The sequence below is a fragment of the Psittacula echo genome (assembly GCF_963264785.1).
Source record: "Psittacula echo genome assembly, chromosome: 15".
NCBI classification, from domain to species: Eukaryota; Metazoa; Chordata; class Aves; order Psittaciformes; family Psittacidae; genus Psittacula; species Psittacula echo.
Genome location: NC_137751.1, coordinates 1,230,540 through 1,246,562, shown reverse-complemented (window position 1 = coordinate 1,246,562; position 16,023 = coordinate 1,230,540). Strand labels below are relative to the sequence as shown.

Genomic DNA, 16,023 nt, shown 5'->3' with positions numbered 1-16,023 from the left:
AGCCTGACAGGCAGATCAGAACCAGCAGCAAACCCAGGCCCTTGCAGTAGAAGTCAGTGTCAAACCCAGAACCTGGCTTAAATACCACACTTGGAACTTGACTGGTGAGTCACAGTATTGCCATCACAGCAGAAAGGGGTCTATGTACAGCTGCAACTCAAGTTTAACATTCTTAGCAGTAAGAATAACAGAGTAAATCTACACTGACCAAATAAATTCATTTTAGTAAAAAAGTGACCACCTTTATGGACAATACTTCACAGGCTACACTGTTCGGCCAGCCACAGATTCCACTCTCTGCTTCTCCTGTGCGTTTTCTTTTTTGCCCTACCAGGTTATCTGAAAACTAAAAGCAACACAACACTTTCAGAAATTCCTTAGTTTCTGCCCACTAGGATATAACTGGAATAACTGACATGTCTTGACATCTGCTTAGGAACACTTGTGACAGGTAAAATAACGTTTATTATCTACAGGTATCCAATCCAGCAAGTTTCTTCCTAGTCATCACTATATGTGAAGTGTGCTATTGCTAAATGAGCTATTTACAAATGTAAACTATGTAATTAAAGTTTTAAAATAAATAGACAGCCTTTACATTGGGTAGCAACCTGACAACAAGGTAACAGATCATCCAAGTTACATCTTTCAAAGTGATCTGTGTATGCTGCTCTTTTTTTTGTTTTTAATGGAGAAAATCCTTGGCTCACAATCTGCAAGAACTTCCTTGGATTTCTTCATTTATGCTGGATAATTATGTAAAAACTCCTTAAGTTTTGTTGGATAGTCTGTCATCACTCCAGTTGCTCCTAGATCAAATGCTCTCTTGTATTCTTGTTCTTCATTCAGTACCCAAATATACACCTGTAAAATGGGATAGAAAGACAAATTATTCCAGGAAATACTCAAAGAAATAAAAAAAGGTGACTTTTAACTTAAATTATTTCATGTGAGAGATGATGCCACATATTTAAAACAATAAACTATTACACTCAGATGCCAAAGACATACACACAAACGCATCCAACTTCTCCCTCGTCCTCCAAATGGAGGCCTTTTCTAGTGGCGATTCCAACTCCATTTCATTACTTTCAGAGACTTCAGGTATTTGTATTCAATTATTTTGTTAAAAGCCCAGAACAGGTAAGCAGTTTAGCAGATTTTGTAGGTTTAAGTTTGAAGTGTTTGTGTGCAGATCTTAAAGGAATTTAAAGAGGTTTTTTCCAAACATACAATTCTTCCTTTGCAACTACAGAACTGCAAATATAAGAGCATAAGCTATTGCTCAGAAACCAAAAAGCAACGCATAACCTAGCAACACACAGAACATGCTGGGGAGAACATAAACCCATCTTAAGGCCATATGTAGCTGGTTCAAATTCTCACTATGTTAAAAGCACATTTCCTTTCTCTTTGCCACACTGTACCTGAATGCCTCGAGCAGTGAGGTGGTCAAAAAGTGCTTTCCGCATTAGCAGTCTGCAGAATGGAGAATGATGTTATTTAAGAACTTGAAGTATATATGAAGTTTTCAATGCATGTTGATACTCTGTAATAAATTTTTTCATACAGCATTTCGATTCAATGTTTTCCAAAAGAGATTAGAAACCTAATTATAGGAAACCTTTAGCTCAAGCCACTCAAGACTGATTAACACAGTACCCAGAAATCTGCATTAGCTATGGATATTTGTATCAACTCTTCTGCAGATCAAATCCAGCAGACTCCTTCATTGTACATGTACCCTGCACCATGTCTGATGAATTAATCCCTTTGCTTTCAGAAGAGATTTTAATTCTACTGGCCACTTAGGAAATCAAGCTGACAGATGTCAGACACAGAACAGCCAGAAGAAACTAACTGCAATCATATTCAAAGTGTGTTACTAAGTTGCCTCTGAAGCACGGATATTCTTCAAATGCAAAGTGCTCCATGTGAGCCAAACAGCATCCCCTCTAACAACATTATGAAACAGCCACAATCCCATGAAACATGGAAGCTGCATTCTGAATCTACTTGCATGCTAATTAGCTGACCACACTTAATGGCAAACTGAATAGACTAAATTGGAATAATGACCACTTACTGCACCTCAGTATGTTTCAGTTTATGAAAAATAAAAGCATACAGGAACACTACATAAGATTTGGGTATGATTTATCCTGTACTGACAAAAAAAGCTAGAGGAAACCAAGAAAATAAATAATTAAATTCCAATACAACAAGTAGCTATAGCAATAGTCTTGGTTGCTTGAGCCAACCGTTAAAATAAAGGCAAATAGAAATAAAAATGTAATCAGATACAATCTTACGTGTCAGCTAGCCAGATAATAAATTTCTGGCTTCTTGTCACCTTCTGTGGTTCTTTCAGCCTGTTGAGGAAGAGAAAACAAAAGATTACCAGGGCACAGTTTAAAATATTAAGATGTTCCTGCAAAAGGAACATGAAGAATTAATCTTGCAGTTTCTCAAATTAGAACAGCAATTTCACTACGACAGTGACTTAGAATTGGGTTACACAAGAGAAATGCGCCACATTTAAGAGAAGCAGCAGAGACGGGTATTCAGCAGCATTTTGAGTACAGTATGATAAAAAAAGAGCATGTGAAAACTTGTATATAACCTACTAATGACTTGCCTCTTCGCCTTAATCAGACTAATTTGTTCCCAACGAAGAGGGAGAAAAGTGCAAGAATTAGTTATCTGTATGGAACTGCTCCATATTACTATCTAGATGGCAAGTTGTAAAGGTATCTGTGTGAAGGCAGTATTCACAGGAAATGCTGTAAACAGGCAACATTGGTATACACACGCACCCCACATGAACCTGGAGCTGGACAGAGACAGGTTAACTACAGAGGAGGAGAGTTCCACAGCTTTCTCTGAGGAATATACAGAAGTGCCTAAATTAACAAAAAAGTCTCCTCAGTCCAAGGATGTTGACTAAACCAATGTTCAAGGTGGCATCATCATTCACTTGCTTATTCACTTGCTTTACTATCATTTCAGTGCAGCACCCACCAACAGACTCAAACTCACTTGAGGATGATTGAAGGCATGGGAATCTCCAAGAATTCTTCCTTGAAAGGAATGAATGGCAGCAGACCAGTGTAGAACAGGCCAAGAAGCAGGAGGACACGTTGCAAACAGAAGATGATGGGAATATCAGCGTTCTGCAGGAACCATGAAAGCAAGATTCTAAATTACCTTGGTAGATAGTTGAGTCTGCTGCAATTAAATTTATTCATCAGCGCACATTTAAAGCTTAGAGCTTGCACCTAAAGATTAAGTTGCCAACTGTTTATGACATGCTTGCACTGAATTTAAATTACTCTTCCTTGTAATCTGTAATCCAAGCAACAGTTTTATGCAGTTTGAAGGGGCAACAGGGACCTGAAAAGGCAAAGTTTCACTGGCTGCAGTACTATGTTTGTTACCTGCCTTCAGCATCTTTCCAGACTGCGCAACACTACACATTCTCTCTCACACAAGTATTACCACAAAGAAGAAGATGTGCTTTAGCACAGGACTTGTTACAGTTTGATATCACATCAACTTGCATCACAACCTATTTTAAAGATGATGGTCTATGAACTAAAATATCTGGGTATTGATGTTACAAAAATGAACAAATATAAGTGCTTTTCAGGTAAGAAATGGTGTGTTGTCCTGAATAGATAAATTAGAACAATATCCATACTCTCAACTAGATCAGTTTCACTCAGGTGCAGAACTCCTTTGGACTAAACGAAGTTTTAATTTAATTCTAAATGGTACAATTCCTCAAAAATGAAATAAAAGAAATAAACCAGAAAAAAATAAAATCTACAGCTGTAAACCAGCTCTATACCAATGTAACTGTGTGTCAGCTAGTGGCCACATCCATTATTTTCATAAAAAGAAACAGACAATAAGCAATCCTTAGAAAAATTGCTTTTGTAGCAGATGAATGATGTGCAAACCAGCCTGTAACAGTTCCTGGCATAAAATCATGCCTCCCTATATCTTACAGACCAAGAACAAAACATGATTAAGCTTAATATGGATGTTAACTGTGTTTGATTTATCCTAACAGCACAGTAAGCAGAATATATCTAAGCACAAAATTTCTCATCACATCTAGAAAGTTGGGCATAGCTGACTAAATACTGATTTACGGGGTGCTTTGCTGTACATTTTATCACCACACAGTAACAAGTAAGAAAGAATGAAGCTTAGCTGGACCCGGCCTTACCTCCTTAAGACACTTTGATACAACCTCGTAATTGACATTCCCCCATACTGTCAAATGCTCTCGCTTATACTGACTCACCAGCTCGGAAACCTGCAACATAAAAAAGCAGAACCCTCAGATGTATTCACTGAAATTATGTGCAGCATTACTTAATGGAAACTCTACTTCCTACTTTCCAACTATGCAAGTCATTAAAGATAGTTCTTCTATACCTTTTCCCATCTTAAGACGATTGTGCTGCTTTGACTGGAAAGAAACAGGTGATCAGGTCAGCAGATAAAAGGAAAGACCATTGTACCTGAATGTCATGGTTTAACCCGCGTCAGCAGCTAAGTACCACGTAGCTGCTCACTCACTCCCCTCAGTACCCCAGTGGAATGGGGAGGAGAACCAGAATAAAAGGCAAAAGAATCTGGGTTGAGAGAACAGTTTAATATTTGATGTAAAACATAACAAATAAAGAGAGCGGAATAAACTCCAAGAGAAAACGAGTGATACACACTGAAACTGCTCACCACTCGCTGACCAATGCCCAGCACGTCCTCGAAAAGCGATCAGTGGCTCCCACCCAATCCCCCCTCCAAGTTTCTATACTGGGCATGACGTGCTGTGGTATGGAATATCTCTTTGGCTAGTTTGGGTCAGGTGTCCCGGCTGTGCTCTCTCCTGGCTTCTTGTGCCCCTCCTCACCGGCAGAGCACAAGCAATGACAAAGTTCTTGACTTCAGGTAAGCATTTCTTAGCAACAACTGAATCATTGGTGTGTTATCAACACTATTCCCATACTAAAGCTAAAACATGGCACTGTAGCAGGACGAAAACTAACTCTACCTCAAATGCAGCCACAGCACTACAAAAAGCCCTCTAGAGAACTTAAGGAAGCTCAATGGCAAAATAGTATCTGATGGAAAGCAGATTTCATTTTTGTGATGAGCACTTATCTTTACACTGACACTGTGATTTTATGCTGCTGCAGCAAGCAACACCCTTCACATGAAGTACAAACCAAACATGCCCCTAGCAGTGTAGCATCAGTTTCATGTCAATATAAAGGGTCAGTAAAAAGCTGCTTGCTGGATATCTTGCACGAGATCACTTCATACATGGAGCAAGATCTAACACATGAAGGATGAAGCAGCCCAAGGGCACAGACTGCCATTAATCTAAGAAACTAAGAAACTTCTTTGGAATTTCAACATCATTACATGACATTCAGTCTCAGTTCAGCGTGGATTTTCATGTACCTTTTTGATCAACACGTTGTTGTTCACTTTGATGTCAATGTTGACAGGAGTTTGTGGAAATGCCTCAAACACCTCTTTCAGGAGTGGAATACGGTTATCTTTTCCCTCACAATGACATTCTGGGAAAACAAGAAAGTTGTCACTGCTGTGGCCATTTTTAATATACCGCAGATAAAAGCTGAGATGTCAGAGCACTCATTATCTTAACATTTGAAAAAGTATATAGTTCCTAGATTTAGCATGTTTTTAAACTATTTAAAAAAAAAGGAATTTATTCCCCTCTGCTGTAATTCATTATGACAAGCTCATTTCCATAATGAAAATACCCCAAGCATACTGCACATTTAGGTTTTAACTTCGTGAAATTCATTATTTAGCAACAGTAGGTTTGCAGGCATCGTTAAAATCCTGAAACAGCAAACATGGGCTCAGTTACCACATACCAAAGGCAATGAGATTAATATGGAATATGACAAAATGACAAAAACTTTTTCTTCTAGGAAAATTTACTGGAGAAGCATCATGAGTAAAGGGAACAGAAGGCAAAACCCCCAACTTTATTGTATGAAACTGTTTATGGCTCTAACGAATTATCTGAAAGCTCTTGCCATTTCTTTGTATTTTAAGTATTTTGCAATTTTGAACAGAAAAGTTTAACACTGAATTTGCTTGCTGGGCAACTGAAATCTGGAAAGGTTATGAAAGACGTCAAAGTCCCTCAAGCAAACACATTTGCTACCATCCCCAGTAGCCTTTTCTAGATGGCAATGCTCTCAATTTTAGCCTGTGTGCTTTATTCAAATTACAATCCCACAAATCAGTTTTCACAAGAAAAGAGGTTATGTTTTTTAATACGTTTTCTTCTCTTGCAGCAATACTGGTACTGAACTTTGTCGTACATACAGTAACTACTGCTCTTTTCATTTATCTTCTGAAGACGTCTGTATTATCTGACATCTCGTAGTACTTCAGGCCCAGAGTGCACCAGAACAATGACACTTATATTGTAAAGAAACTCTCTTCTGCCTTCTCTTCGTTTTTCAGAACAACAAATTTTCAATCAGCACCTTCTGGAGAACTCACAAGGGAACGAGAAAGCAGTTGCAAGCAGCAGACAAGCAAACAACTGAAACATTTACTTGGAAGAGGGATACCACATCTTAAACTTTGTCACTGTCAAGTGATGTGGAATAAAAAAAATCTATTTTGGTTTCTAAACCTAGGACTGTATTTTCCCTTTAAAGCTTCTCTTATCAAGATACTGATAGAAGCAAATCTGCTTTCCCCTTGGCCAATTTGAAATTGCCACACTACACTAATGGAAACTTAGTTACTGTAAACTGAAACAGCAGGAGATAAAAACTTACCTTTCTGAAAGGTGACATCCAACTTGCAGAGATATGGTGGCAGTTCCTTAAAAATAAAGGGAAATGGAACACTAATTCAAATGTGGGAATGTAATCATCCATTTTTTTGAAAAAGACAAAATAAAATATTCATAAGCCATGTAAGTTACCTTTAAAGACAAAACTTCTTTCAAAATCTTCTTGCCCACAAAGTAATTTATTTTATGACTGTGTTTATTCGTACTTGAACTATTTGGGATTCTTAGACTTGTGCTACCTGTAGCTGAGTAAGTCAAAACATTTCCAGATACCTGTCTGAAAATTCTGATAATCCCATTTCAATATCAGATGGAAAGACAGCTCTGTAAAACAGGCTTTTAAAATAGTAAATGCAGGTGGGATTCACCTACCTATTTTCCCACTAAAAAGTTGGTCACAGGAAAAGAAGCTTGTTGATTAAGCTGCCTTCGCCATCAGTATGGCAAAACAGGCCCACCTCCAGACAGGTCTTCATCCAGCCTGCTCCTGGAAGGAGTTACCCTCTGGAAATGTGCTGTGTGTGATCCTCTGAGACACATGGAGTGTCTCAGAGTGTGATCCTCTGACCACACATGGAGCCGAGTTAACTTGTTCTTTTAGTAAGACAAGATGAATCCTCTCAGATTTTGGATATTAGACATCCATGCACATGAGCTTCCTGCCACCCCAGTCACTCCGCAAACACGCTTTTAAATATCATCTAGCACTACCGTTTTTTCCTTCAACTTACAGAGTATTTGAGGTCAGATATGTTGACATCAACTCCTGTTGATCGCTTCAAGTTCTCATCATGGGACACAACCACTTGCTCGTCTTTTGTCAAGTGACAATCCAGCTCCAACATGTCTGTTCCTATATTAACCGCACTGGAAGCAAAGAAGCCTGCCTTGAACCACACATGTATTTGGTAAAGATCCAAACCTAACACATATATGTTATTCGACTAAACTAATCCCACTGGAATTACTTTGGATGCTTTATGATGCAAGGATTCCTCACCACCTTGCTACAAAGCGAGAAGCAAATAACTGCTGCAGTGAGAAAGCTGATGCAAGATCAAACAAGGTATCATGAATCAGAGACAGAATTTAAGCTTTGGCTTCATCTTCCATAGAAATCAAGTAGCTGTCGATTGCAGCTTACCACCTCAGGATTCAGAAACTGACTTCTAAAGTAATTTTGAGTGATGTTTATTAGGACCACTGGAAGAACACAGCTCTTAAAAAAACCATAATCAATTTTGTGGGAAGCACAGACAACAAGTGACAGCGATGTGAAAGCCCTTTTTTACTTGATTTAAGTTAATCGGGAAATTAGCAATGGGGATTTTGGCTGGCAAAATTACATTTAAAAACAAATTAATACTTTAATGAAAAATTTGTAATATTAAATTTTAAAAAAATACAAACCACTAGAAGCCAGTCATATTTCTCAAAGAAAAAAATCTATTCCTGTTCCAATCTGCTGCTCTGAAGAGTTCTAATCCAATTCCAAATCCACTCTATCAAAGCTTAGCTCATAGGTGTAAAGAAAGCAGAAAGCAGCAATAATATTGATGAAAAATAAGTACAGGAAACCTCACACTAGAGAAGAACTAACAACAAGAAGTGAATTGCTCATTTCCTTAGACAAGATACCCAGAAGGTCCCAGCAGACAGCTGAAAGTCCTGATCTGAAGCATGAACACTTCCCTCAAAACACCAGCCTATTCCTTTTTAACCACCTATGAAAAAACCTGTAACATCTGAGAATAGTTTATACAAGACCCAAAGCTCTGTGACTTCACTAACAGCCTTTTCCTTAAGTACAGAAGTGTCCCAAACATTCGCAAATGCAATAACAAAGCAAAACAAAAAAACATAATAAAACTGAACATACTCCCTTAAGTGTTTAACACAATTTCTGGTCCAGCTGGGATAATGACCAAGAAGACAGTTGTCAAATTAAAACCAATTTATTAACTGTTTTCCAGTGCCACTAATTAAGAATTAGGAGAGGAACAAAATCCTATTACACATGGAAGATACACAGCCTGTTCCATGTAATTTTGCCTTCTGAGGAACAGCATCTCCAAACACACTGCAGGAGATCTGCCAAATTCATAGATGTTCCCAGCTAGTACCATGTATTATTAATTAACCAGCCAAATTTATTAGAAATATTACTGCTTAAGAAATTCAGGAGTGATGCTACATGGAAAAACGAGAACAGCAACTTTCCTTGTTAGCAAATCTGGGAATTTGCCAGGCTCTTACTAGCAGCTTGCTGCTAAATAAGCTCCCTTAAAGTGCCAAGTCTTTTCAGCTGGAAATCAGTTTGTTCTGCAGCTCTGTAATAACACATCAATCTACAGGACTCCAGATCTCTCCAGATTCAGAAGAATGTGTTGGATTCAGATCCAACTGCTCCAGAACAAAAGTTGGGAAGCAGACTCCCATTTGCAAATTAAGATGATTGAGCTCTTTGAGCTTGTGTTTAACTCCAACTGTTTGACATGACGTACCAGAAACTATCTAAGAAAAGACTTACTTTGCAAATTAAATTCCACTAGGCAACGCCTAATGTAGCACAATGTATAGAGTTTATAAATACGAAGTTGAACTCATGCTTTTATTCCTGTAACTACAGTGTTTAAAGCTTTCTCTCTAAAGTATGTTCATAAAATAAAAGGAAATACTGTAAGAAAATACCTGGAGAGTTTACTTAGCAGCTTCCTGTAAAGACAATGCTAAAGTACATGGCTCTATTAGGGACTATTAAACTAGTAATTAAGTCCTTATGACATCTTTTATGCCAGATCCCCAAATACTTTAAGACACAAAGTGTCTCTCTTAGCTTAAGATCAGTTATTTTAAAATCTAAACCCACCACAGCAGCATTTAAATGCAATATAACATGATTACAGCCCCCCAAAAAGACATCTATTAGTCATTTTACCATGCAAAACCAAAGAAGTACTGTCTTTGGTACAAAAAGCTTATAATTGCTTTCCAGAATATTTATAAATTAGGCTAGTAAGAGGTTGAAATTACCACTAAGGCCTCTCTTTTCATATGCTTTATGTACTACTATAATAATTTTTTCATTGTCATGCAACAGTATTAAATATTCTCCAATTGTTGTTAAAGAGTAAATAGCATAAATAAAACTATCTGCTTGTTAATACTTAGGTTACTGTCAACAAGGCAAAACCAAGGGGGTAGGTCTTATGCTGCAGACAAGCATCCTCTTTTGGATTCAACTACATCACCAGTCAAATACGAGACGTCTGAGCCAATCTAGGTTAATTTTTTCACCACGCAGATCACCAATTTTCTTCCCAATTCCTTTCGCTAGCTTACCAGTGGAGATAGGAATGAACAGATAGGAGGGACAAAGCCTTTACCCCTTGACAGAGGAAGCCAGAAGACTTTCTACTGCCTAATGCAGTAATTGCTCTGACTCTCCTTTCTGCAGGAGTACAATGCCTTTATCCAACTAATCTCAAAGTAACTTGAACTTTAACATCAGCAGTTGTGATGAGCTCAAAAAGCAGACCTCAACACATCTGCTACCACTGTAATTGCAAATTAATTAGAATGGTCATAGGAGAGTCAGACAAACGTCTGTATTACCACAAAACATTATCTGACTCCTAGTACAGTCCTTACTCCAAGTACTACAGCTCACTTCTGGGAATGACATAAAAATAGGTTATGGTGTAACTCACTTTGCAAGAGCCCCACACATTTAAAACCAGTATGATACTAAATGAAAATTAAGAAATGGTTAAAAAGCAGAAACAGAAAAAACACACTTTCAGAAAACAAAGTAGCAGACTTGAGAAAAGGCAGATCAGCAGGAAAAAAAACCCAACATACCAAAACACAAAAGTATGCTAAGCTTCCATGGAGATAGAAAATACTGCAGTGCTTTCAATAGCACTGCTCAGTTGGGAAAGCTGGCACTCCTCAGCCTGCAAGGAAATGTGCAAACTGATGAGGCTGCTTAGCAAAAAGCAAATTTAAAAAAACCCCAAACAATCAAACCAAAAAGAAGCCCAAGTAATTTGGTCACTTCTCACTGGCAGCTAGAGTTTTAGATATGCTTCCTTTTGGAATGCCTTTGAAAACCTTGTTAGAACTCACTACTTAAACTCTGGGGCCTTAAAAGGCTTTCCAGTACCAGCTCCATTTTAAACCCTAGATAAAAGGCTTTCACTTCACATATGTATAAAGGGAAAAAGAACTTAACACAAACATTTTTAATAGATTTACAGAGGATTTCTTACAGCCATAACAGCAGTCAACAGATTCAGACTTCCTGAAATCCAGCCTTGTATGCTAATTAGCTAATATGCTAATTGGTCTAGGATATGATCTGAAATACCTTTTGTGAAACATCAATGCATCTAGAAAAAACAGCTATTGGTTACAAAAAATAACTTTATAATAACACATAAATTAATAGAACTAATCACCATTAAACATGGAAGCAGTATTGCTTCATGTTTTATTTAACACAGGAGGAATCGGGTCTCAGGGGGTTTATTTCAAATGGCCAGTCTACCATGTTATCAGGTGCAACTCACAGTTTCCGATATCCCAATTCCTTCCTGTTTAAATTGGAGTGATGTTTAGCAATCCACAGAAGTCTCCCAAAGGAGAGATGAGTTTCAGAAACAGGACACTAAGCACCAAACAACTAATGAAGTCATATCTTCATTGATTGTTTCACTCATTGCAAACAGAGAGAACACTGCTGACTTAGGCATTATTAGTTCCATTTGTACTCACTGGTGAAAGGCTGCCATCGTGTTTTCCAGGTTTTCTCCAGCACCTACAAAAGTAACAAAAACTAAACCATGTGAAAATTCCTTTTCCTCCCCTCAATTGCAGTGGAAATAAATAAATTTTTTAAAACAATAAATGAAATATGTATATTTTGAGGAAATATTTGGAGGTAGTACAAAGGTAGAGTCAGAAATCCTTGTTGCCACTAACCTGCTGGGGAGATCCAAGAGACAGGCCTTCCTGAAGGGAAGGGGGAGAATACTGTTATCTTGGATTTGTGTAACAAAATGTGTCTTGGTTTGTTTTATCAGAGGTTGGATGCCGTTTTTCCTTAAAGGCACTCTATTTGGCTATAAAAATACGCTCTACAGGTATAGGAACAGCATATGCAAAATGTCTACTCCCACTAACTCTGAAGTAACACAAGAAAAGGTGACAAGAAATGAGGAAAAAAAAAAACCCAACCCAAAACAAAAAGGAAAGAAAAAAGTGCCCAAGACTCTCTAAAGCAGATATTCCCTAAACGTGTGACCCAGTTGATGCTCAAAGAGGCAACAACCTCCTTTCTCAGTGCAAGGATACATCCTGAAACAGCACAAATCTGTCAGTGAAGGCTTATGCTGCTGGCAAAAGGAGGCCTCGTACACAAGAAATGAAACACACATCAACTCCAGTTAAGAAATGAAGGCACAAGCATTTTCTCTCAGGCAGGAGTAAACTCTTTAAGCCATCATTCTCAACATAAAAATCTTCGAAAGTCACCCTGGTTAGGGAGTGGAAAAGCTTGTTTGTGCCTTCTCCCTCCCTCAGAAAACTGGCAGTATTATAGGCTGAAATCCAACTTCAGGAAGATCCAAGTACCAAAGAGGATATCGATGCAAATTTTAAGTACTCATTGACAGTGATGAATGACAGACTTTGTAAACAACAATTATAAAAGCTCCAATTAAGGTTTTGCCTATTAATGAGGCCTCATCAGTACGTCCTTACACAAGTCTGTGCTTAGTTACTTAATGAAAGCGATGCAATTCTATGCAGGCACAACTAGCAATTTCATATTGTTATTATCAGGTGAGCTTGCATTGGCAAGTTCAGACAACAAAAGACTTAACTGACTTATAATGGCACAATCTGTGTTGTTTATCATGAACAGATACAGTAAATCCACAGCAGCTTCTGTGAACAGGTATTCACTAATATTTTATGGAATTTGAGAGCAGAACTCAGAATAAGCCAAGTGGCAAAAGTGACCGGGGGTTAGAGCAGAGCATGAGAATCTCATTGTATACTTTGATGATTGCCTGACAGATGGGGAAAGCCTGCACAGGACTTGGATGGTCACTTACAAGTTAACTGCAATAAAAATTGAGGTTTTAGATAACTTATCAATTGTGACAACTCACCCCATGCATCCTGCATGGTAAGCGAGGGGAAAAAAATCATGAATCAGCCTTCAATTTGTGAACAAACCAAGAGTACACTAACATTCCTGGGCAGAAAGTCCCAAAAATACAACTTAAAAGTGACTGATTTGACAAGTCACATGTTAGGGAGGTAGGTACGGCAAGTCAAACCAGCTGGTAACAAAAAGCCTGACTTGTAGAGTTTTGTGCAAATGAGGAAAAAAGTTGAGAGATCAGCTGAAACAGGAATTCTAGGTTAGCAACATGGCTTCCACAACCACACTCAGAAAAGGGAACTAAGACAAGCGAGTGATTTGATGTGCTAAATCATTTTCCCTCCTTAAAAATGAAAAGGCTGGGCTGACCAAAGGGCTTCTGACAGGTACTTAAATGCACCTCCAGATCCATGTCTCATCCACTTATGTTGTTGCGTTTCCCATACAGAAATCACCTTCCCCAGCAAACTTCAGCATCCTATGAGCCAAAATGTAACGTCAAAAAATTACAATTATATATTCTAACTTTGAAAGCACTACCATGGGACAAGATGGAGTCAATGTCAAGCTCCAACTCAAGGAAGACTCTTCCCCCTAATGTAAGCAAAGCTGCCTGTTAGGAAGAATCCTGCCAGCAGGTCAAGGGAAGTGACTGTTGTCCTCTACTCAGCACCAGTGAAATCACACCTAGAATGACATGCCCAGTTCTGGGCTCCAAAGTACAAGACAGACACGGATCTACTCGTACAAGTCCATAGAAAATAAGGGATGCTGTGAAAATTAAGGAATAAAAGATTCTTGCATACAGTAAGAAGCTGAGAGCACTGGAATTTTTTAGCCTGGAGAAGCTTTGAAGGATATTACCCACGTGTATAAATACCAGATGGGAGGAAGTAAAGAAGACTGCGCCAGACTTTCCTTGGTGGTGCCCAGGGAAAGGACAAGAGGCAACAGGAACAAATTGAAATACAGGAAACACGGTTTATAAACATAAGAAAAAAACCTTTTTTATTGCAAGAGTGCTCAAACTCTGGAATCGGCTGCCCAGAGAGGCTGTGGAGCTTCCATCCTTGGATGTATTCAAAACCTAACTTGTGAACAACCTGCTGTAGTCACCCTTGGTCTGGTCTGATCAGATGAGATGATCCCCAGAGGTCCCTTCCAATATCAACTATTCTGTGATTCTGTAAAAATCGTCATGCTACCTTGCCTCAAAGACCCTGTAACCCAATCCATGAAGCCGGCATTGGCAGAGGACTCTTAACGCAGAACAGCAAGACCTCATTACTGTTCTCAGAAGTGACTAATTTTAAAATTATACAGAAGTGAAGAAATAATTCAGGGATGCTTGCACTGATGAGCTATAAACCAACATAAGAACATTCCTGTGTGAAGAAAGAAGCGAAATCAAAACCCACAGGCTTAAACTTCAGAACAGAAAAAGCCAAACAAGTTAAGCGTTACCTTGATCTATTAAGTTAACAGGAGCAATGCAATAGGCAACCTCACACTGCATCTAAAGCTACAGCATGACCAAGGCTCGAGGAGAACTTAAGCTTCACAGGAATCTAAGTTATGAGGTAAACACTACAGAGAGTAGAGAGTAAGGGATCTTCAGTCTCACAGTACCCAACAACCAGCAAGCTGCCCAAATGCTAAGGGTTGTACCTCTACCACGGGTGTATTTCGCACTATACAGGCACAGAACAACTCGAAGGCTGTGGACTTTGTCTCTGAACAAATAATGAATAACCCTCCTATTGGGTAAGGCTTTCCTGTTGTTTTAATGGTGCTTAGTGCAACTAGCCAAAACACTTCCTCCTCAGGCTCAGGGCTGTATTATCGTAACTAAGGTCATTGCAAAGACCCCATGGAGGGGATAAAACTCTCAAAATGGGATCGGTTTCACCACAGCACTGAACCATTGAAACTGTCTCCAACTGCAAGGGGAGCAAGAACAAAGTCACGGCAAACTGCATTTCTTCTGAAGTCAGAAAGTAAAGCACATAGGCATTTAGAGGCAAGAAGATTCACCTTTGGTACCTGGTTTAAGCAACAGTCAGTCACCTTTCTCATTAGGAAGAGAAATGCCATAGTACAGAATCATTAAAGCAAATAATATGTACGTTTGAGAGGGGAACCATCCCGACCCACGTAACGCAAGCAGTTTTCGGCTGACGCGTTCCTAGTTCGCAGATTGATTCAGCTCTGAAATCAAGCACTGGTCAGCAGGTGGCTCCTAAAATTAGGCTGCGGGAAGAAGGTCCCTTAAGACCGAGAGCGGCGGGCAGCGCCCAGGGGCCCTTCAGCACCCTCCGCAGGGCTCCGGAGCGCCCGCCCGCACTGAGGCAGCGCGGAACCGAGGGAGCCCCTCAGGCCCCAGCCCGCCTGAGGGGAGGGCGGGAAGCGGCGCCCCGGGGCCGCAGCGGGCAGACCCCCCCCGCATCCCGTCACTCACCGCCGCGGTGGGAGATGTGCCGGCAACGGAAGCGCTGCCGCTTGGGCCGGTGGAGCAGCCCCGGACACTTGAGGAGCAGCGCCGAGGTAAGGACGTATCCGCCCAGCGTGGAGAGCACGTACAGCGCTGCCGACATCCTGCGCCTCTCGCCGGCTGTATCCCGCTGCCGCCACGGCCCGGCTCGTCCCGCCCCGCTCTCACCGAGGCGCCAGCGCTGCGGGAGCCGCTGCCGCGCAGCCGCACCGCCGCCCCCAGTGCGCAGGCGCGGGGACCCCTGCCCTAGCCGCCGGCGGCTGAGCCGTGAGGAGATCCGCGGCTCAGCGCCGGGCTGAGGCGGGTGGAGCGCGGCAGGGCCCTCGCCCGCTGTCCCGCTTTGCACTGATAGAAGCGGTTGGCAAACGCCGCCAGCCATTTCCAGCTGCACGCGTTAATTCCCCGTCTCGCTTTCCCTGTAGCATGGCCGTGTCTCTCAGAGACAACCGCTCTCCGCAGCGCTTCTCATCTCAGTGCTTGAGCACCGCTCAGTGCGTG

General features: G+C 40.3%; 1 protein-coding gene across 1 annotated transcript; it reads right to left on the bottom strand.

Annotated features, from left to right (window-relative positions):
- Positions 1-741: 741 nt before the first annotated feature.
- Positions 742-15,628, bottom strand: GDPD1 (glycerophosphodiester phosphodiesterase domain containing 1; the record flags this gene model as incomplete). The annotated part of the gene is made up of 10 exons (XM_080630072.1): positions 742-864; positions 1,428-1,479; positions 2,313-2,372; positions 3,040-3,173; positions 4,235-4,324; positions 5,479-5,597; positions 6,846-6,891; positions 7,594-7,729; positions 11,639-11,681; positions 15,493-15,628. The coding sequence occupies 10 exons, from the start codon at positions 15,626-15,628 to the stop codon at positions 742-744; spliced, it is 939 nt and encodes a 312-aa protein (XP_080486198.1).
- Positions 15,629-16,023: the final 395 nt, after the last annotated feature.